Source organism: Penicillium mononematosum (genome assembly GCF_028829835.1).
Source record: "Penicillium mononematosum strain IBT 11891 chromosome Unknown utg000003l:1.0-8172316.0:1.0-8177699.0, whole genome shotgun sequence".
Classification (NCBI taxonomy): Eukaryota; Fungi; Ascomycota; class Eurotiomycetes; order Eurotiales; family Aspergillaceae; genus Penicillium; species Penicillium mononematosum.
In genome coordinates, this window is record NW_026643273.1 from 6560363 (window position 1) to 6580644 (window position 20282).

Consider the following 20282-nt stretch of genomic DNA (forward strand, 5'->3'; position numbering starts at 1 on the left):
CTCAACTTCTACAATATCTCGATTCCTACACTGGCAGCTACATACTGTCGTAGATATCGGATTTAGGGGCGGGCCGCTTGGGAAATACCCGTGGATGTTAGGTGGAGAATAAAAGTGGGCTGGTCTATTAGTACATTGTTTGTCTGGCTGTATACAAATATTGAATGATGAAGCCTGAGAACTAATACTAGATCCTAACGGAGTGTAGATCAAAATGTAAAATGAGTGGTACATAGCTAGATAGCTAGACTGAACAGGCGCGGATCATACATAGATCTCTAGGCTTCATAGTGACACAACGATCTTCTTTGCTGAAACACCCTGCATATGGACCCCAAAAGCCTCCTGAATCTTGTCCAGTCCCTTCCCAACGACAAACGCCTTGGGTGCTGGCACAAACTGTCCGTTGGCGAGTGCATCCGGGAGGTAGCCCTTGTAGATATTGCTTACGACAGAGTCAGAGGCAGCCGCGTCCGGGCCGAGCAAGATGAACTTGACCTGGATACTCGGGTCAATGCTGCGGCCCCGGGGCTTACCGCCGGCGAGAGCAATGAATTTATTAACAGAGGGGCCCTGATGCTTGGACAGTACGGCGGCCAGCAGGTCGATGGAGCCGTCGCCGATGGAGTAGCCGCCGGTAAGATGGAATCCCTTGACAGCAGCGCTGATATCCTCAATCACGGTGTCACTCTTGTAGTCAAATATGTGGGCAGCACCGAGCTTTTTAACGTAGTCGAAGTTCTTAGGCGACGCCGTCGACACAACCTCATAGCCGGCGGACACAGCCAGCTGGATAGCGGTGCTACCAACAGCCGATGAGCCGCCGGTGATGATGACAACACGCTTGTCGCTAGACTGACGTGCAGGCACGGTTGGTAGATCAAGGCCCAGGTAGCCGGTGTCAAACAGGCCATAAGAGGCTGTGAAGATGGCTAGCGGTATCACACTAGCCTGCTCAAAGGTAATGCTATCTGGTAGTGGTGTGGCTAGCCACTCGCGGATGACTGTATACAGCTGGAAACCGCCCTCAGAGGAGATGTTGGTGGAGATGGCTGCAGCTGCAGCTACAACACGGTCACCGACATGGAAGCGCTCTATTCCCTCGCCCACTTCGACAACGGTGCCGGCCACATCCTCGCCAAGGACGAAGGGGTACCTGATATAGCCTAGCAAGGTCTCGCCGAGCATCTGCTTGGCCCAGTCGACCGAATTGATGCCCAGTGCACTATTCTTCACCACAATCTGGTGAGGCCTCGGTGATGTGTACGGCGCCGGGCCGATCTCAAGCGGCGCGACACCGGAGGCGGATAGCCAGGCCGCCTTGTTTTCTGGAGTCTGGGTCATTGTTGAAGCACTTGCTATAGAGGGTGGATAACTTCGTATAGTATGAGTAAAAGGGGTAGTAGCTGGGGTTTAAGATAACAGGAAGAAGGGGGAGTCGTGCAGCTGGACTTTAAGCGAATTAAGGATGCAGATGCTGGTGATGGTTTTCCTATAAAGTATCGGTTTATCCGAAATCTGATTGATCCTTATAGGCACCCGCCGGAGCCCCATGCGTAGAATACGGAGTTAGGATGGCCGGTTATTTAGTGGTCATTGACAGCATCACATATCTGGAGTAGAATAAACGGAATTAATGGAGTTAGTTTAAGATAACGCCATGCCAATAATCGGCATAGGAGAGTGAATGCCGGTGGATTTCCTTTTTGGGTTTCCTCGAGGGGCAGACCGGATTCTAAGAGTCCGGTCCTAATTTCCATGGCTTGGCTCTTACGCCTCGGGCTCTAGCCTTCAACTATGAAATATATTTAGAGACTATCTCCCACTTATGACTTTCATCAGAGTTACTTAATTCTAACAAGCTGCATACTATGTAGGAAGAACCTCTAGCGAGAACTTTGATAACACTCGGTTTAACTATGAACACTATAATCAAGATAGAACAAAAAGGGTTGAGACAGTTGCTAATTTATACTGATTTATACTAGTCCGTAAAGCAAACTGAATCAGGCTCTCGGCTTCAGCTATCGTACAATAAAAGAGAAAGCAAAGAAGCCATCAGAATGCTCTATCCAAAGCCACTTTGCTTGTCCCCGGTCATCTCAATCCTTAGAAATCCGTTAAGTTCGGGATCCTCCGATCTACTCTTCAGTTGGTTCCCTCTCGTCAGGACATGGGCACCTCCTATGTCAGCGGAGTAACTATAGCAGCTTAATGAAGACAAATGTTACATTTTTTCAATTGCAATCAAATTGTAGAATTGTGGATAACTAGTCCATTTCAATAGCATCTGTCGTGCATAGGGTAGAGGTCCTCCATAAATCCCCCACTCTTCGTGAGGTGAAAATACAAGCTGAGAATGTAATAAAGAGGGCACTGGTCCACACCACGATAAAGGGAGGTATTCATATACGGACGCTCCCATGTCGAGTCCACAACTTTGACAGATTTTCCCTTAAACGCCTTATATTCGTCCATATAGTTGCCACCGATAAAGGAGAGATTGGCTAGCATAGAAGTCGTACTCCTATCAAGAACTAAACAAGCTATATTCCTCGCCGGAGGCCAGATATTACCCTTACTATCGAGTAGGCGCGTAGTCCGAAGGTAGGCCCTAAACTCCTCCCGTATACGATCGTCCGAGGCACCTGATAAGGCCTCTTCATCTTCAACTATATCTAGCTTAAAGCGGCGGGAAGCCTCGCCTATATAGGCACGAAGACTCCTTCGCATAGTGCGCTCGATCGATTTCACTAGGTTTTTCCATTGCTCGGGGGATATTTTCAATATTGGTAGGCGAATAATCCGTCACGAACACGAAAAACCCCCACGTAGGGTCTCGCCTAAGCACCTCGTCTCCACTATAAAGTTGCTCATGCTCTTCGACTTGTTGGAGCAAATTGCGTACTGTATCGGATCTTTTCGAATAGAATCGAAGGTCGCTGGTTTCTGGATCGGCCTCGGGGAGAGTATCTAGCTCTTGAAGCGACCGAACCGTCGTCAAATCCGATACAGCAGCGCCTTGTCCAAATGAGCGAAAGGCAAAATTGCGATAGCTTGGTACGGGGCGCACATTGAGAGTGGGATCTGGTGGGGTGGTTGAGCGCACAAGACCAGGAGGCTGACCTCGGGTGGTCATGTTGAAAGAAAATGCTGAACGCTTCCAAGGTGTTGGAGAACGAGAACAAGAAGCAGAGCGGAAAGATCTGTATTGAAAGACTAACAAACCTTGGAAGACTGGGAAGAGAGAGAGAGGCTGAGAAAGAGTAAACAAGCAGGTATTACTAGCCTGATGAATCAGGCAGCCACTTGAATCACGTGATCGAAGCTCCAAGACAAGGTCTCTACAGGAACAGAAGCACAAGAAAGTATCAACACTCACTTGTACTGAAAAGATAGACAGATGGAATAAAGAAGGAGGAAAGAAACTTTCTTCTTACCGACATATGTAGGTACCCAGGTACAAACAACCAAGTCAATAATCACTCCACAACACCACGTGACCACATGTGCTAAAACGGTAAAAGTTTATCTGCTCCCGGGCTGGGATCGGCTTCTCCTGGTCGGGCCCCTGTTTCATTCTGAGGAACCTCTCCAGGGCTCTCCTTCACCTTGGAAAGGTCCCAAGATTTCAAGGTTGTTATACAGTCCACGGGACCTCCAAAATATTCCAAGGTTCCCGCTGAGCCTCAAGTCTTTTAATTGTATCTTAAGTGAAATCTGTTGTATTGGCTATTGGCTTGCGTAGCCTTGTTTTCAGTCTAGTCTCTTTGGAGTGCCATCTCTACTACCTACATATGTGCATATGTAACATCATACCCGGGCGTGAGTTTGATTATTCTCGTACAATTCCATAAACTGGAGAACTGCTTTCAACATGAAACTACTAGTCCTGACCGATCCCTGGCAATCTGCATGTGAAAGTATGTTTAGATTGGGTTCTCCTTAGCCTTCTAGCTGCAGCACTTGGAAGGGGAAGATCTATAAAAGAATACATTTAATACATCTAAGGAATCCAAGGAGACTACCAAAAAGACCAACAAAACAGACATAAGAAGCCGTATAAGTCTAAATATTTCATTATCTTGAGTATTTCGTTAATTTCAGTCAGTACCCGAGTGACTTATTTCGAAGCTGCCTTCGGCTGCTGCATCTCATATTCAACATGGACTTCATCCGTGCGCCGTATCTGGTATTGCTCCAGGTCATTGAGGATACTTTCCTGACTCTCCTTCCGCGACGGAGTAGTTCTTTCCTTTTTCGACGCGTGAGCCCAAGAACTGGATTGATTGTCGTATATCTTGTGTTGTGCGTAGGATGATGGCTTGGAGTGACCCTTAAATGTCGAAACGAGTTTCAACTTTCTCAGAATAAGTTCAAGCATCGGCTGTAATGTCGGTATACAGGCGGCAATGACAACGACATTGGCTTCGACACTGGAGGCTTGTTAGTATGATAACAACTTGGTGGAAGATGGAATCGCTTGCTTTGTCCAAACCACAAGAGGTACAGTGCTAACTAATCCACCGATCAGCGTTAGCATTTGGAAGGTCAGGATCAAACTCGGAAAAGAGAACTAACAGGTTGGATCAGTCTGGTCAGCCAGACCCTTGATCTGAGCACATTTGACCATTGCAGTTGCAGCCGCACTAGCGCAGACCGTACTTGTTAGCTTTGGGGTACTCCAAGGGATCAATTTCCATATTCCCATACATTGAACCCAGACCAAGCGCAGCAGTCAATGCAATCTTTTTGCGCAATGACATTTGCAGTTTGAACAGAACAACGCCTGGATAGATAGCGAGGAAGAGATCGACGAACGCGGAGAAAGCTGTTCGTGCATGGCGTTAATCAGTCACTGTGGTGAGAATCACGATCCATCGAACACCGCTCACCTCCGTTAAATGTAGCATAGTTTATAAGAATCCAAACATCCCGACACGTCGCCCCCCCCTTTTAGTATCATCGAAGGTTTCCAAAGTGCCTGCGGCGGATTGCACATGGTAACGTAGATCAGGATGTTGACGAGGGCAATGATAGCGACCAGAATGACAAGACCCCACACTATAATACGTTGGATGAAGCTTGGGTTCAGGATTCGATGGAGTAGTGCCGCAACCGCAAGCTTCGGTATTGCGAAGGATATAATTCCGAAAATGAACGAGATCATATTCCACATGAGGGCCGGCTCAACGGTCTTAGGATCGAGATTGCTCATGTGCTGTCCATATCCATAAGTCACGGAGACTGTCGCAGTCGCAACGAAAATTAGCCCGAAGATCTGAAGCAGTCGTATATGTCAGAAACCTTGGTCCAGGATGCTTTCAGAGGAAGCCGAAACAGATGGGATAATCACCATAGATGCTCCGATCAACCAGTCATCGAACCCGAAGTTGCGTAGCATTCGCTGTCGGACACATAAACGAGCGATAACAAGTAACGTGGCAAGTGCTGTCATTGTCCACATTACCGCCAACATTTTTGGGCCTTTGTCGCCCGTTTTGGCGACATCAGTCATCGAACCCGCCATACCAGGGAGTGTTCTATATCAAGATCTGGATCACCATTGACAACGAGTGTAGCTAGTGACTTTATGAGATGCAAAGGAGCCGAGGAGCTTGTGAGTGGCAAAAGTAATTAAAAACTAAAAACTAAGATAAGGGGATTGTCTGATTCAGGGATCATTTCAACGGTAGTATATTATACTCCGTATGTGAGCACAGGTCCATTTTTCTTGCTTAGAACAACAATATGAACAGCCGATTGGAGTACTCTAGCGTATATACCGGGGTCGAACGGGGCACAATGCATTAGTGACATGCATCAACGATCCTGCGAGGCCCTCATCCATCTCCAACGTAACCGCGAGTTGTTTTAGCGCACCTAATCCCAGCATGTTTTACAAGTTTTTGTCCTATATTGTAGACCCGCATGCACTAATCGGTAGACACGGTTAGACACGGTCTGATAGCCCGCCATCAGCTACCAATAAGTGATTCAGCTGGATTGACTCCCTTCTTTCACCCTGAACCGGACGGAATAAAATGAAGAATCCAATAAACATATCACGCAATAACCTTTTATAGCGCTAGTCTGAAGCAGTCTGTTTCATTGATATCCAGGCATGGGATACTATTACAACATATTATCTTTGTTTTCCATAGTGGAACCCATATACGTTCGCATCCGCTTAACATGGTTCACAAGGCCCCTTATATAGCTAGCCATATGTTAGAGATATTCCATATTCCTGTTTTAAGTTCACCATTTTCTCTCTGTCAAAGGTGTCACAATCTCACGCAACATTCAAAATGACTGTATCAAACGGATCTGCAACTAATGGCCATGGGCAAGCCATTATTGATCCTCGAGTTGCTACTACGCCCAGCGCCCCTGAGAGACTTGCCCATTTGCAGAAGGAAATTGAATCCCATTCCCAGGCTTACACCAACGGCAACACTGATGCGCGCCTGAATCTCCTAGAGACAGCCCGGTCTCTCGTACAGGCAATGGAAACACCCCAGGAGACCATGCTGCGATACTGCTGGGCCCAGGTGCGTCAGAACAAAGATCTTAGTCGAGGAACCGAGAATGCTTATTTGGTCGTTTCTATATGACAGCCGACAGCGTTCGCCGGCATCGAAACCTGTATCGATCTGGGTATCTTCTTCATATTAGCACAGACCGACAAGCCTAAGACAGTGGCAGAGCTCGCAGCCACAACAGGCGCGGAACCAGAACTTCTCGGTCAGTGATAATTTCCATATCAGACAAATATAACGCTCATTTCATCATTGTGAAGGTCGTATCATGAAGCATCTCGCCACAATGGGGGTCTTCATTGAGACTGGTATGGATGAGTATGGCCGCAACGGGCTAACTACCACATTGTCTATTAAGCGGTACAATGATGCTTGGCCGTGCATGTAAGTAGTTCCCTGGACATTCTCTTCTCCAGATTGGTATACTGACTTGACTACTCACCGGCAGTAATGGATGCACGCTTCCAGCAATCAACGCACTACCCGCCTGGCTCAAGAAAAACGACTATCGAAGTCCCACCGTAGGAACAGACTGTCCGTTTACCCTAGGATTCAAAACCAACTATCACTTCTTCGAATTTCTTAACGGCAAGAACCCCGACTACCCCGAACTCGGCGCCCAATTCAACAATCTCATGTCGGCCTACCACCAAGGCAGACCCAGCTGGATGGATGGGAATTTCTATCCTGTAGAGACTCTCATCGAGGGAGCGAAGACCGGTGAAGAAGACGTTTTTATCGTGGACGTTGGCGGGAACAAAGGACATGATCTGGAGGAGTTCATATCGAAGTGGCCCAACACACCGGGTAGATTGATCCTGCAAGACCAGCCACACGTTTTGAAAGATATCAAGTCATTGAACCCAGCAATCAAGTCCATGGTGCACGACTTCTACCAGGAACAGCCTATCAAGGGTGAGTGGATTGAGACGCACCGAAAATTAACTACTAGTAGTAGCTGACACATGTCTAGGCGCGCGAGTATATTTCTTGCACTCGGTCCTACACGACTGGAATGGCGAGACTTGCCGGAAAATCCTGTCACAGTTGGTCGCGGCGATGACGCCCGGATACAGCAAGTTGCTGATCAATGAGAACGTTGTCCCCAATACCGGGGCCCATTGGCAGGCTACTTCCCTCGACCTGATCATGATGGTGGATCTTGCTGCCAAGGAGCGGACGGAACAGCAGTGGCATCAGGTTATTGAGCCTGTTGGTCTCAAGATTATTAAAATCTGGACCCCGCTGGATAGTGCTGAGAGTTTGATAGAATGCGAGTTGGCATAAGGTTCAGGAAGGGGACCCCCGGGACGATCAATATATTATATTTTTACGAATTGGGTAACTGATTCCAAGTGGGTTACCTCGTACACAGGAAATGAGCATATGAAATATTTCAATATAGCTTTGAGTCAGAGAGGGCGTTGTTCTACGGAATGCTAAATGTCGAGGTCTCTTTCCCTTAAGCTATTATTAGGGAAGATCAAGTATACTACCGAGGTCTAGTGAGTCAAATCTACTTGAAACGATCCACACTTCCAATGTTGCCTTTAAAGTTTTATCTTCCATTTGGCGTAGATCTACGGAGGACTCCGTATATAGAAGTTGTGTTGTATGTCCTCCGTACGGAGTGGACGGAGGAAGTTACTATAAATTTCCTATTTGGGTATGCCAATTGGACTCCTATGGCAACCCTAAAAGAGTGTCTTGAATACCAAATGGACTCAACAGTATATATTACCTACACTAAATTATTCGACATGGAAAGATAAACCTGTAACGTGTTCTCCATAAGAAGTACGAAGGATCGCATTTTTTTGGGGGGGGGTTTGAAAGAGACAAGACTGGAACTTTGACCAAGTTACCCACCGAGACGCCACAAAGTTCATTCCCCGTTCCGAGTCCACCGATCGACCAAGCGGGCAAAACACTAACACAGGCCCCCTGTTTGTCTCAAAATCAGAAACATCAGAAATATCCTGTCTTGGAAAGTCTTGGAAAAAGTGGGAAATTCTCCTATGGACATTTCTTTCGCAAGCTTTGGCTTGGTGGTGCTGGACGAGATCCATTTTCCCAACCGGAAACCTCTAACCAATGTACTGGGAGGGTCCGGGGCTTATGGTTAGTTTTTGCCTGCACTATATCTCACTATATCCAGAACAACCAGATTTCTAATACATACATATCTGATCCAGCCACTCTGGGCGCCCGGTTGTTCCTACCCTCACCACTCAGCCGCTCCTTAGCCTGGCCGATCCATGTGGGAAATGACTTCCCAGACGCCATTGCAGAGCATCTGCAGACCTGGGATACAAATCTGGTCATAGACAAGGAATCAGAAAGACCCTCGACTCGAGGCTTACTGGAATATCAAGATACTACATTTGGACGTGCGAAATGCCTTTTCATTTCCCATCTCTGTTTCCATTTGTAAATCCAGACATATATGAATGAGCTAACTTGTCTTTTAGCCAAGAATTTCAAGTACACCACACCGGTTCTGGCAGTTCGAGAAAGCAAGCTGCAGGACACGGCCTTGCTGGCTTCGAAGGTGTATCACTATCTTGCTAGTCCCCAAGATATGAAAACACATGTTCTGAATATCCTCGCTCTCCGAGAGAAAGAGGGTATACTAGACCGACCTTTGATTATCTGGGAACCGGCCCCTCTTTCGTGCAGACCGGAAAACCTCGAAGCTTGTCTAGAAACCGCAGCTCTGGTCGACGTGTTCTCTCCAAACCATTTAGAGCTGGCGGCATTCTTTGGACAGTCGCCGGTTGCATCCGATAGATCCGAGATCGAAAGGCTGGGCGAGAAGCTCCTGGCTAGCGGAGTCGGCCCGGAAGGAAAAGGCGCGGTGGTTATTCGAGCTGGTGAGAATGGCTGTTTCGTTCAATCGCGTAACACCGCTTCTCGATGGCTACCTCCTTTTTACAAAGAAGACATAGGAGAAGAGCAGCCTGCTAAAGTGGTTGATCCGACTGGAGCTGGTAATGCATTTCTGGGAGGCTACGCTATTGGATACCTCCAAGGAAAGGGTGATATTCTTGAAGCGGCCTGCTACGGGTCTGTTGCAGCTTCGTTTGCATTAGAGCAGGTAGGGATGCCGGAGAAGAGCAACGAAGGAGGTGAAGAGCTATGGAATGGGGAGAGTGTTGTTCGAAGGTTGCATGAATATAGGGCTAGGCAAGAATTGTTGCAGTAAGTGATGATGGTTGTAGAAAAGCCAATTGGCAAGACAGGAATCATGGAATAAGGTAGAACGGGCCCGACAGTCACGTTTGCACTCTTGAAGCAAGTGAGAGAAGCTGGGTTCATGCAACCTCAGCAGTTGTGTGGAAACTAATTTCAATATTTGACAAGATTTCCGCGGAAAATGGACCAGCTCTTTTCCAACAGGAGATATGCCCTCCTTGTCTGGTCCTATGCAAAGGCTCTATACAATATAGTCATGATGCAACAGGTCTATTCGATTTCCCCTCTTTCTTTTATTTGTCCAAGGGACAAGAGCGTGAAGCATATCAGTACACTAAGTTACACATTGACAAGGAGGAAGTATCAGGAAGAACACAGGAGCGCAGACCGGGGGAATGGATATGCTGAAAGATCACGGGGAAAATGCATCAAAGGCAAAAGGGGAGATGGAGAGATGGCAGAAAGGTCTATATAATACACAACTCCAATCCCAGTCCCTGTGCATTACGGAAAAGAAATCGAGCAGTACGCTTGTCTCTAGGGGAGGATGGTGTCAAACAGGATGCAGGGATTCGGAAGCTCAGCTCTAAGCCTTGCCGGCCTGGTTCTTCTCCTCGGTGTCATGCGCGGCCTTGGGGATGAGAGAGTCGCTCTCGGCGCTCTCGCCTGCAGCAGCGTTGTCGGCCTTCGCCTGGGTGTTGACGTCCTTAGCGCGGGTCTGCTTCTCAGTGGGGTGCGACGACGCATCCACCTCGGCAGCACTAGGTTCGGAGGTAGAGGGAACTTCAGAGGGAGCTGGAGCTTCGGAAGGAGCGGGAGCATCGGACTGAGGTTGGGGCTCATCGTCGTCTTCCAGCTCGGCGCCGTAGACTTCAGGGTATTGGCGGAAGCAATCTTGCATGGCCCTGCAAAAATCGTTAGCACAGAACCATCGGTCTCAAAATGACAGTGAAACATACTTGAATTTCTCAATGCAGTCAATGCCCTTAGGCTCTTCCTCGGAGTAGACGAAGCAGCTGAAAGCAGCCTTAAAGTCCTCTCCACATGGCCCGTGGGCCATACCTCCAAGACACGGGCAGTCCCAGTTGATCTCGCCGGTCTCGGGGTTGAACGCAGCCTCCTGGCCGGCCTCCTCCTCGAGCTCCTGGGCGTTCAGTCCACCTTCAAAAACAGCAGACTCGCTCTTCTGGGCCTGCGCGGCAGCTCGTTCTTGCCGAATCTTCGGAGTAATGGAGTCGAGGGTCTGGGGGTTGGCATCATCGCCATTTTGTTTCCGGATCGAAGAAAGGAGAGAGACTAAAGCCAAACAGAAGCAGAGTTAGCGATTTGCGATCCCAGACCTCATTGGCCTTGACGGGGACGGGATTGTCGCGGCTTGCAACCTCGGGATCGAGGAACAAGGGCAATCCCAACTCCAATCGGCGAAACGTACACTTCGGCTCCTCGGAGAAAACACTGCTCGTGTTGTAGTAGTAGACTGCACCACCGGCCAGGCCCAATCGCAAGAAGGTGTTCTTCCAGCTTCTCGACTTGGTCGGACCGGTGCTTATCAATCGTCTGTTCGCTGGTGTACGGGCTGCGACGGTGGGCGCGCGGGCGAGCGCTCGAGCGGCGGGACGGAACATTATGTGTGAGAAGAGTGGGAATCAATCGAATTGACCGAGAGTTCCTCCAAGAAGGGATTGGGAGGAGGGGAGTCGAGGCACCGCGGGATGGAGAAGTTGGAAAGCGATGTGGATTTTGGCCTGAGGTTGTCTGCCCGCGTCAGCCAGTCACGTTGCAGCTTTGAGTCGAGATAATTATATCGTCACCACGCATGCTTTCGGGTTTTGATTTCTCTTGTTTACATCTTTTGAACTAGTTCGGTTTGGTTTGTATTCGTTACTCGCAATGGAGTGGGATCCCAGCCGATTCTTCCATCCTCAGGGAAGTTCTTCGCCGTACGCTCTTCTCATCCTCAACCAGCCAATCAATGAGAGAGCTTTTGGAGTGCTGAGCAGATATGGTAAGTTTCTATATGAATTATATAGACATGATGCCTTGAATAAGGAATACTAATGGCTATACAGCATCCTATATTATTTGCGCCGACGGAGGCGCCAATCGGCTTTTTGATATGCCGGAATATAATGACCAAGTAAGCGATATATATGGACTGTACTATTTGCACAATCCTTCTAGACTGCAGTCTTGGGGAGAAATACCTAACTGCATCACAATAAAGACCAAACTGACCAGATATAGCTTCCTGACTCCATTGTCGGCGACCTTGATTCCATCCGCCCCGCAGTGCGAGAGCATTATGAGAAACTCGGAGTGTCCGTCCTCCAAGATCCAGACCAATACTCAACAGACTTCACAAAGTGTCTAAAATATCTCAACGCACATGCCGCGGAGATCATAGCTTCTCCCCGAAACGGAGCAAAAGCCACCAAATCAGACACCAATGGCGCAAATGGAAGCACATCAACCTCACCATCTGATCAATCACCTCTGGAAATTGTCATCCTCGGCGGCCTAGGCGGCCGCGTGGATCAAGCGTTCTCCCAAGTCCACCATTTGTACATGATGACGCAGACGCAGCGCTCAATCCGGGAAAATGGAAGCGACACCTCAAGCTCTGATGCCAAGCCAGCTGCAGGTGGTAACCTCTACCTCGTCTCCGAGGAAAGCATTACCTTCATTATCCAAACAGGGAAGAATACAATCCACACGCCGGCAACAAGACGAGCAGATATCGTGACAGGGTCGGCATCTGGTGTAAGCAAATCACCAAGAAAACGGAAGCGCGGGCAAGAGCAGGAGCAAGAGCAAGAATCAGAACCGGAATACTTCTTCGAAGAGAATATCGGGATCATCCCCCTCTCGTCACCTGCTAAGATTACAACCCATGGCTTTGAATGGGATGTGGAGAATTGGCATACCGAGATTGGAGGGCAGCTATCCACGAGCAATCATATCCGCGCCGATAGGGTCGAGGTTGAGACCTCTGTGCCGGTTTTGTTCACTGTGGAGTTGGCGGAGAGGTTGAAGAGGTGACTGCGAGTGTGAAGCATGGTATTGCCAAGGTGGGCACAGAGGTTAATAGGAAGCACCAGTCTGTCCGGGACCTTTCAGCCTCATGGAGCCTAGGCTGTCGGAGGCACATCGCTATCGCAAATTTGCGATTTAGCCCATAGCAACAGATATGGTAGATTGGCTTCCAGCAACCGCTGCGCCCCTATGCCAGCATTAAAAGGTTGTCCACAGGATGGATAAACTCGACTATACATATACTTCTACACTTTGATACCCCTGACACAGACTGGAAAATAAAGAATCGGTCATTAGGAGAGAAAAACAGGGGAGAGTCTCCCAAAAAGATGATCAGAACAAGGACCAGAATAAAAACCCCAAGGCGCCATCTCTGGCTAGAACGAGAGACCCAGCAAGACAGGGGAAAGAGAAGGCAAAGGAAACCCAATATCGCATATCGCATAAACCACATACCAGTGACTAAAACTTGAACCCATAAACAAAAAAACAACCATGGAGACGAATAGAATAACAATCATCCAAAACCACTGAATAACCATTGCTCGATCTGTACAGCCTCACAAAATTCATACCTCACGAGCGGTGCAGAATAGCCTCGTACAGAGCACTAACACCACCGATAGCGGACCCGGTAAAAAGACCAAGGTCTCCACCAGGGACAGAGTCAACAACCTTCCCAATAGCATACCTGCTATAGAAACCAAAGAAGTTGAAACCATTGCCAAAGACAATGTGCACCAGCAACGCCTTGACAATATTGAAAGTCAACGGATCAAACTGGGCAAGACTAGGCGCAGACCGGGTGCGACGCGCACTGCTAGAAGCCTTCCAGCTCAAGTTGATAAAGTAGGCAGAAACCAAAGGCAAAAACAGACAAGTAAGGAACCAAAGCGAAAACGGCGCCCAGAATGCTCCTTCCAAGAACACAAATAGATCAGGAACGCGGATGGGAATCGCGGGGATCTGCGCGGCTTGCACAGGAGGCGTAGTAGTAAGGTAGCGTATCGGGATCAACTCTTTCGCAAGACTGCCACTCTCAAGCAGAAGCACGATGATCTCAACCGCCTTCACGCTGCTCAGCGTTGCTCGCAGGAATGCGCGCGGTCTACCAAACCGGACGCAGTCCAGACATCCTCAAGGCTCTCGCGCAACTTGAGCGTCTGCGCATCGATGGCTTCGGTGATGGCAGCGGGAGATGCGGGCAGTGATGGCTCTGGATCTACGACAGTAGCGAGAACTGGTTGGCGGGGCGTCTGGCGGGGTGTCTGGCGCGCGGACTGACGAGTGCTCGTGCGCGCCGCAGCGGGAGTCGGGCTGACTACAACTGGGCTAGGCATGGGTTCCTCCACACCCTCGCTTGTCCGTGGGTTAGTATGTGCGTTAACGGCGATAGATACAGTGGCGCATTAGGGGTGCTCTTACCTAGTTTCCTCTTTTTCCTCTTCCTTCACTTCCTTCTTCGCAGAGCGGCGTGCTGGAGTGCGCGCTGGGGTTCGCGCGGTTTCGCGCTTCACGGGCGATCCTCTGCGGGGTGGGGAGGCCAGGCGCGAGTAGTATTCAGAGAGGCTCTTGAGTCCGGAGAAGATAGAGCGGTTTTCGCGGAGATGTCTGTCCAGAACTACGACAAGATCGTTCTTGTTATAGTCATCGTAGCTATAGATTCGATCAGCTCGGTCTATGCGACAATCGCTTTCGTTCTTACTGTGGCAGGTCGGTCTGATCGGCCAACTCGGCCAACTCAGGCTTTTTCAGCGACTTGAGATAAGGAAGAGACATAATGTATCCGATATCAACTGTGAGAAATTGGACCAATGTCAAATAAGAAAGTAAATACTGGGGGGGAAAGAAGATGCAAGGGAGGGGAGTGGCCGGTAATTGTTTACATCCGCCGATCGCCAAAACAAAACACGGTTTAGCGCGTTCACTCCCTTTGTTCAGTGTCATTCCGTTTTCTTTGATTTCTTTTTCTAGGTCTTTTTTAAGAATATGTAACCAGGGTTGGATAGTAGAAAGATTCTATGTTTCTTTTTGTTATGAATTATATAGTTTACCCTATTTGCTTGGATATCAGCAAATATATCACATCTAATCGGAGTGTAGAACCTGCAATATGCCAAAATATGTATAATATGGAGATGAAAAGAAGAGTTATGGTACAGGAGGCCGTAGCCAGTCTAATAATCTATCACAGAGTAGGGTACACAGTATACAAAATGCTCAAAGCAGGGTCATAACATCCCCAATTGGGACAAAGAAATCCAACGCCCCGTTTCCCAATGAAAAAAGAAAGAAAAACAGAAATCTTGGAAATGCATGCAGTTAGATGAAAGGCCTTACAGAGACCCTTCCATAATCTGGTAAGCCTCGAGTTGTTTGAGCAGGTACTGATACATAACCAGCATAGTTCCGCTTTGGATGCTAGTCCACACACCGCGTGGGCCCACGCCGCGGAACCACCCCGCAATACCTTCCGTGCGGTAGATCATCTTCAACCCCGTGAACACGGAGGAAGTGTCAAGTCGCGGCGTACCCGGTGGGGGGGATTGCTGTGCTTGCCCCTGATGTGGAGATTGGTCGCGAGTGTGCCCGGGAAGGGTGGGAATGTGATGAGGCCGGGGCGTGTGGCCGTGGGCTTTCTTTCGGTATGTGTTCGACATTATGTTTGGCGCCCGAAGAACCGGATGGGGGCTCTGGTGGGTTTTGCTGGGTTTGGATGCGAGTCTTGACCACATCCATGGGACAGGTGATCACACCAGCCATACCGCCAGCGGTGGCGGCTGTCAAGATCTCCAATCCCAGTCCAATGTCCCGTTTGCCAACCCATTGTTTAGCCATTGATTGTTCTTTCTCGTAGAATGCGAATTGGAGCGCCGAAAACGGGAGGTCGCGGAAGATAGTAGCCTTGTAACCGTGGAATAATGCTGAAATTCCTTCGAGGCGGACGATCTGACGGAACCCATCTCGCATGTTGCGGTAGTTGTAGCCCGAGTCGAAGTGGGGGTTGTTGTGTCGGCCCTGCAACTGGAGTCGCGTCTTCAGCACCTCGGATGGCACGTAGACAACCGATGCAGCCAAGTCGGCAAAGAAACCACCTGATAAATAGGCGATGCTGGGGTTGATCCCGGAATCGATCATCAAACGCTTGGTATATTCATACACGCCGAAGAAGATCACGGTGCCGGGAAACGAGCCGAGCAGGGCCGGTGTTACTCCTCCATATAATCCGCGACAGAATCCTTCTTGGCGGTAAATTGTTGAATAGGACTGACCCATCGAAGTGTATTTGGGCGGAAAGGTCGGATCGCCCTGTTGTCGGGTCTTGACTGTGTCTAATGAGTGCATTAACATGTCGCCACATGTTCCTCCGGTACCACCAGCCAACATCGCCTATAATTTTGAAATCAGGTCAGCCCTCGCGCAATGGTGGGATGTCGCTAGGGACAATTGTACATGTAGGTATGGCGGCCGAGGCTCCTCTTCCTCCAACAGCGCGAGGTCATTTCGAACAGTGTGGTAGGAATCATGGATTCCACCAGTTGGGGTCGGCTGTGTCCATGTCGAGGTATGTGAGTCCCCCACCGGTGTTGTTGAGTCCGAGGTCGCTGTCGAGAACAGGCCGAACACCCGCGAGGTCAGGCTCATGGCAATATTATGCCAAACTGCAGTCCCAAGCGGGTACTGGTCGGGACCAGGCTGGGATTAGGGGGTGCTGAGAGAGTGGATGGGAGAGGAGCACCCCTGGGAGGTAATAGGAAGAAAGAGTGACAAGAGACCGAGAAAGGATTGATTAGTATTGTTTGCGAGACGATTGTTCCACCAGCCAAAATTCTGATCGGCTTCTTTTCGCCGCCAAGCCCGATATGTCGCCTCAGGCATGAGTCACGGGATTTCGTCATAGCATTTTGTCTGAGAGATCTGAGATACCTATAGCATAAATAATCTTGCTGATTTAGTCTGAGAGGCTTCTTTCAAATATGTGCAAGGACACAAAATAATTGGTTTCTATAAAACCCGCAAATGAGCTTCTTAGTCCTTATTATCCTCCAACTTCCTTGGTACACAAATATATTCGTGCATGTCCACTTCTAACAAACTTGCACATACACCTTGTCCAATTGGTTTGGACGCTGCTTTTTATAGGGGTTGGGACATCCCCTTTCAGTTATTGCCTACTATATTTAGCGGGTCTCTACAAAATCTCCAAATTCAAAATACCGAAGAGAAACCGAAACAAGGTATGTTGACAAGAGGAAAGCAAATACAAAACTATGCATCGCAATACTCTAGAAATAATAAACACAAGTCGTTGCGTATAGCATCATCATGGCGGGAATCCTCCGCGTCCGCCTCTTTTCTACAGTCGGGACCTGGGCGTCCCATACTCCGACATCCTCCAAGTTCTTCGCTCAGGCGGGAACATGCCAAGGGGAAAGATAAAGCTGTAATATTATGCCTCGCACCAGCCACCTTCGTTCATAAATCTCGCAAACCGAAAACTCACGTTCTTTCCTAACGCCATGAGCTCCCAGCTTGCAAAGAAAGGTGTCTGGCACATCACCATAGCGACATTTACTGCGGCTTCTTGGCAGCGGTAGGGCCAGAGACGTAGCGGCCGATATCGGTGGCTTCGTAGCCCTGACGCACAATACCCTTGACGGTCTCCCAGCCCTGGCGAACCTGAGGAGGAGTGCTCTGGTGGGAGATGGTGGCATCGGCACGGGCGGTGAGCTGGCGGACGGCCTGTTGGACGAAGGAGCTCTGCGCATAGCGGGCGCGGAAGAAAGACAGGTAGACCAACAGGAGCACCCAGCTACCCTTGGAGAAGGTGATAGCGGACAGAACAAGGCGGAACAGCAGGGCAATCTCGAGGGTAGCGACAACACCCATGCTAGCATCGTAGTATTGCTTGATGAACCGTCCAATGGTCTCGGCGAGGGGAGACTGCTTGACAGCGGGCTTGGAGCTAGGGGAGGTGGGAGAGGTAGGGGCGGCCGGAGCAGCGGGCTGCAGGGTAGGGATCAAGTACATGCGGCTGTAGGTTGCGACGTGGAAGACCGAGTAGACGCTGAAAGGCAGAAGAGCCAGAATGAGCTGGCGCGAATACAGCCAGACCAGAGCCATCCCTAGAATACGTATAAGCTTGAATTTTTTTTTGGACTGTCGCATCGCCGATCACTCACCGAGGTATTGCACATTCTCATCAGAGATGAGCTTCATCACAATTGCCAGAGGGCTGCCCTGGACACCCCGGGCGAAGTGGCCCTTGTACACGACGATTCCATAGGTCACGGCGGCCGAGATGAAGGTCAGACGGTAGGCGATCTGTGCCGAGGAGGAGTAGTAGTTGAAGAAGACGCAGGACAGGGAGTAGCGGAAGACTGAGAGCAAAAGTGTCACATGTCTAGAAATTGTTAGTGACCCTGAATTGGGGTCTCTTTCGGTGTGCGCTTTAGCAATTGACCTACCCAACGAACCAGGCAAACCTGTAACGTGGTATATTAGTATGGGAAACCAAGGCATTGAAGCATCATTTCGGTATTGGAGGGAAACGCACTGTAGGGTCTGTGCCAAGGCCTTGAGTCTCTCAACCAGAGGCAAGGTTGCAGAAGGAGGAGGAGGAGCCATGTCGTTCTTCCTGTCACAGATGGAGAATATGATGAAATTGGAGATGAGGAAAAAGGTAAGAGTAGAAAATGTGGAAAGACAGATAAGAAGGTGGCTGGGAGAGCGGGGGGGACTTCACCCGTGGACGCACAAGTGAGCTTCCCTTCCTCTCCGCCTTTTTGGTGACGTTGGGTATTCGGGAATGATGCAATTTCTTATCTATACATCTATATACTCTATAGACATCTACGGAGTATAGAGCTTGTATTTCTTATTCTCTACTTCTGCTTTTGTCTGTTCGACCTTGTTTATATGTTTGTCTCAACCTCGAGTCGAGTCGGTGTGACCCGCTTGAGGAGATCCAGTTTCAGCACTAACGGCCATTTGCATGCACTTGCAGGATTCTCCAATAGTTCATGTAATAGGTACGTCTTGATAGAACACACGTTTTATTTGAGTAAATGCCAAAGAAGTCTTGACATACTCGATATATTTTCAAGCTTGATCTTTTGTTCGACCCAATTCAACACAGTTTGAAATTGTTCGGAAATCCATGCAGTTCACTGACGCGGAGGCCGCTGATGTAAAGAAATGGGTGCCCAGGTGGTTAAAGAACTAGAGGACACGCGACTTAGTCAGGCACTAGAATCGGGCCTTCACACCTGTAGACAGTCCAAGCTCTGCTGGGAATATATCCAGAACCCGACAAGAATAAACAGCATAGACTCAGGTGGAAGAGCTATACTCATATCTCACAGCCTTAAGAATCGACTCGGCTACTGACAAAACAGGAGATATGGCAGGGAATGATAAAATCCCATACTTAACTATGAGCATTTCATCCATACCAGTACCAATTGAGACAGAAGCAGCAGGTCTGCACGGAGTATAAGTACTTACGATTCTCGGTCAGGCAAAATTGCCAACCCTCATTAGCCGAGGCACGTTACAGAAGCCAGAGGCCCTTGTCAATGTTCGGTGTTTCTTCGGAATACTACTAAGAGGCTGATCCCCGAATGCTTGCTCTGTTTAGACCGATCGGAGCAAAGAGATAAGAAAATCACCCGAGGTACGGAGGGTACCCTAGGTAACTACCTTGTTGGGAAGCAAATCGCGAGTTCAAATTATTCCTTTAGCCCGGTTGCTACTTAGTATACCCAGTTAACTAACGTAGTACTCCATACTCCATATGCAGGTAGGTATCATCACATAACTTGGAGTTCCAATGGTCGACGCTTAACTTGCACAAAGGCTCGTAAAACACGGATACACGTCTATTGTCGAATCCTTCTCTCAGAACTTAGTACTAATCTACACCATATGTGCAACAGCTGAAACGAGGTACAGGAAGCATACCCAAGACTTAAATTTATCCCTATAGACCCTTCACAAACTCAACTTTCCGATGTAGTATGCACTAAATCTGCCAGGAACATAACAGACGAATCAGTTGAAGTGAATAATCTGAATACGGGTGATCTACAACAATCCACGCTAATATCGGGATAGCCCTGCTATTTTTAGGCGGGCACGTTGTGCCCTGAGAGGCAATTATCTTCAGGAACACGAACGCCAAGCTTGACCGATGTTTCGATCTAGCTAAACAACATCGGACTTTTAATAACACGATTTCCCTGTGGGGGTTATACGATATGACCTTTCCGAATATAGATTCGTCACTTTCACTTGATCCAACCTCAGCCCTGGATACGGGCCCTGTAGGAAAAAACTACGAATACGAATCGAAGATCTCTCTACATTCAGCATCATTATACGAGCTTCGTGGGGTCCGAGTCAAGCAAGGATGCACAAAATAGTTCTTCTATGTAGGATCCGATCTCGAGGAATGAGGAGCCCAAGGATATAAAATGCCCATTGACTCCCCTCCAAACTCTTCTATCCATC

The 20282-nt window shown here is 48.8% G+C and overlaps 9 protein-coding genes across 9 annotated transcripts; 2 read left to right on the forward strand and 7 right to left on the reverse strand.

The window, feature by feature from the left end:
* Positions 1-285: 285 nt before the first annotated feature.
* On the reverse strand, positions 286-1344 carry N7519_007525 (zinc-binding alcohol dehydrogenase family protein; the record flags this gene model as incomplete). The annotated part of the gene is made up of 1 exon (XM_057294301.1): positions 286-1344. The coding sequence occupies one exon, from the start codon at positions 1342-1344 to the stop codon at positions 286-288; it is 1059 nt and encodes a 352-aa protein (XP_057149112.1).
* A 1339-nt stretch (positions 1345-2683) lies between these two features.
* On the reverse strand, positions 2684-3139 carry N7519_007526 (uncharacterized protein; the record flags this gene model as incomplete). Its single annotated transcript, XM_057294302.1, has 1 exon — positions 2684-3139. The coding sequence occupies one exon, from the start codon at positions 3137-3139 to the stop codon at positions 2684-2686; it is 456 nt and encodes a 151-aa protein (XP_057149113.1).
* Positions 3140-4123: 984 nt separating this feature from the next.
* Positions 4124-5530, reverse strand: N7519_007527 (uncharacterized protein; the record flags this gene model as incomplete). The annotated part of the gene is made up of 6 exons (XM_057294303.1): positions 4124-4436; positions 4464-4518; positions 4582-4649; positions 4714-4831; positions 4933-5281; positions 5357-5530. 6 exons carry the CDS (start codon positions 5528-5530, stop codon positions 4124-4126), a joined length of 1077 nt encoding a protein of 358 aa, XP_057149114.1.
* A 781-nt stretch (positions 5531-6311) lies between these two features.
* N7519_007528 (uncharacterized protein) lies at positions 6312-9747 on the forward strand (the record flags this gene model as incomplete). Its single annotated transcript, XM_057294304.1, has 6 exons — positions 6312-6554; positions 6621-6747; positions 6803-6926; positions 6991-7457; positions 7516-7803; positions 9014-9747. The coding sequence occupies 6 exons, from the start codon at positions 6312-6314 to the stop codon at positions 9745-9747; spliced, it is 1983 nt and encodes a 660-aa protein (XP_057149115.1).
* Positions 9748-10323: 576 nt separating this feature from the next.
* N7519_007529 (coiled-coil-helix-coiled-coil-helix domain-containing protein) lies at positions 10324-11362 on the reverse strand (the record flags this gene model as incomplete). The annotated part of the gene is made up of 3 exons (XM_057294305.1): positions 10324-10642; positions 10697-11033; positions 11170-11362. 3 exons carry the CDS (start codon positions 11360-11362, stop codon positions 10324-10326), a joined length of 849 nt encoding a protein of 282 aa, XP_057149116.1.
* A 265-nt stretch (positions 11363-11627) lies between these two features.
* N7519_007530 (thiamine diphosphokinase) lies at positions 11628-12776 on the forward strand (the record flags this gene model as incomplete). Its single annotated transcript, XM_057294306.1, has 3 exons — positions 11628-11742; positions 11807-11874; positions 11982-12776. The coding sequence occupies 3 exons, from the start codon at positions 11628-11630 to the stop codon at positions 12774-12776; spliced, it is 978 nt and encodes a 325-aa protein (XP_057149117.1).
* A 570-nt stretch (positions 12777-13346) lies between these two features.
* Positions 13347-14566, reverse strand: N7519_007531 (uncharacterized protein; the record flags this gene model as incomplete). The annotated part of the gene is given in 4 exon segments (XM_057294307.1): positions 13347-13878; positions 13893-14129; positions 14196-14426; positions 14476-14566. The coding sequence occupies 4 exon segments, from the start codon at positions 14547-14549 to the stop codon at positions 13347-13349; spliced, it is 1074 nt and encodes a 357-aa protein (XP_057149118.1). The 5' UTR covers positions 14550-14566.
* A 540-nt stretch (positions 14567-15106) lies between these two features.
* Positions 15107-16415, reverse strand: N7519_007532 (putative mitochondrial carrier protein; the record flags this gene model as incomplete). Its single annotated transcript, XM_057294308.1, has 3 exons — positions 15107-15331; positions 15429-16160; positions 16224-16415. The coding sequence occupies 3 exons, from the start codon at positions 16413-16415 to the stop codon at positions 15107-15109; spliced, it is 1149 nt and encodes a 382-aa protein (XP_057149119.1).
* A 927-nt stretch (positions 16416-17342) lies between these two features.
* On the reverse strand, positions 17343-18398 carry N7519_007533 (uncharacterized protein; the record flags this gene model as incomplete). Its single annotated transcript, XM_057294309.1, has 4 exons — positions 17343-17896; positions 17954-18174; positions 18239-18256; positions 18328-18398. 4 exons carry the CDS (start codon positions 18396-18398, stop codon positions 17343-17345), a joined length of 864 nt encoding a protein of 287 aa, XP_057149120.1.
* Between the last annotated feature and the right edge of the window lie 1884 nt (positions 18399-20282).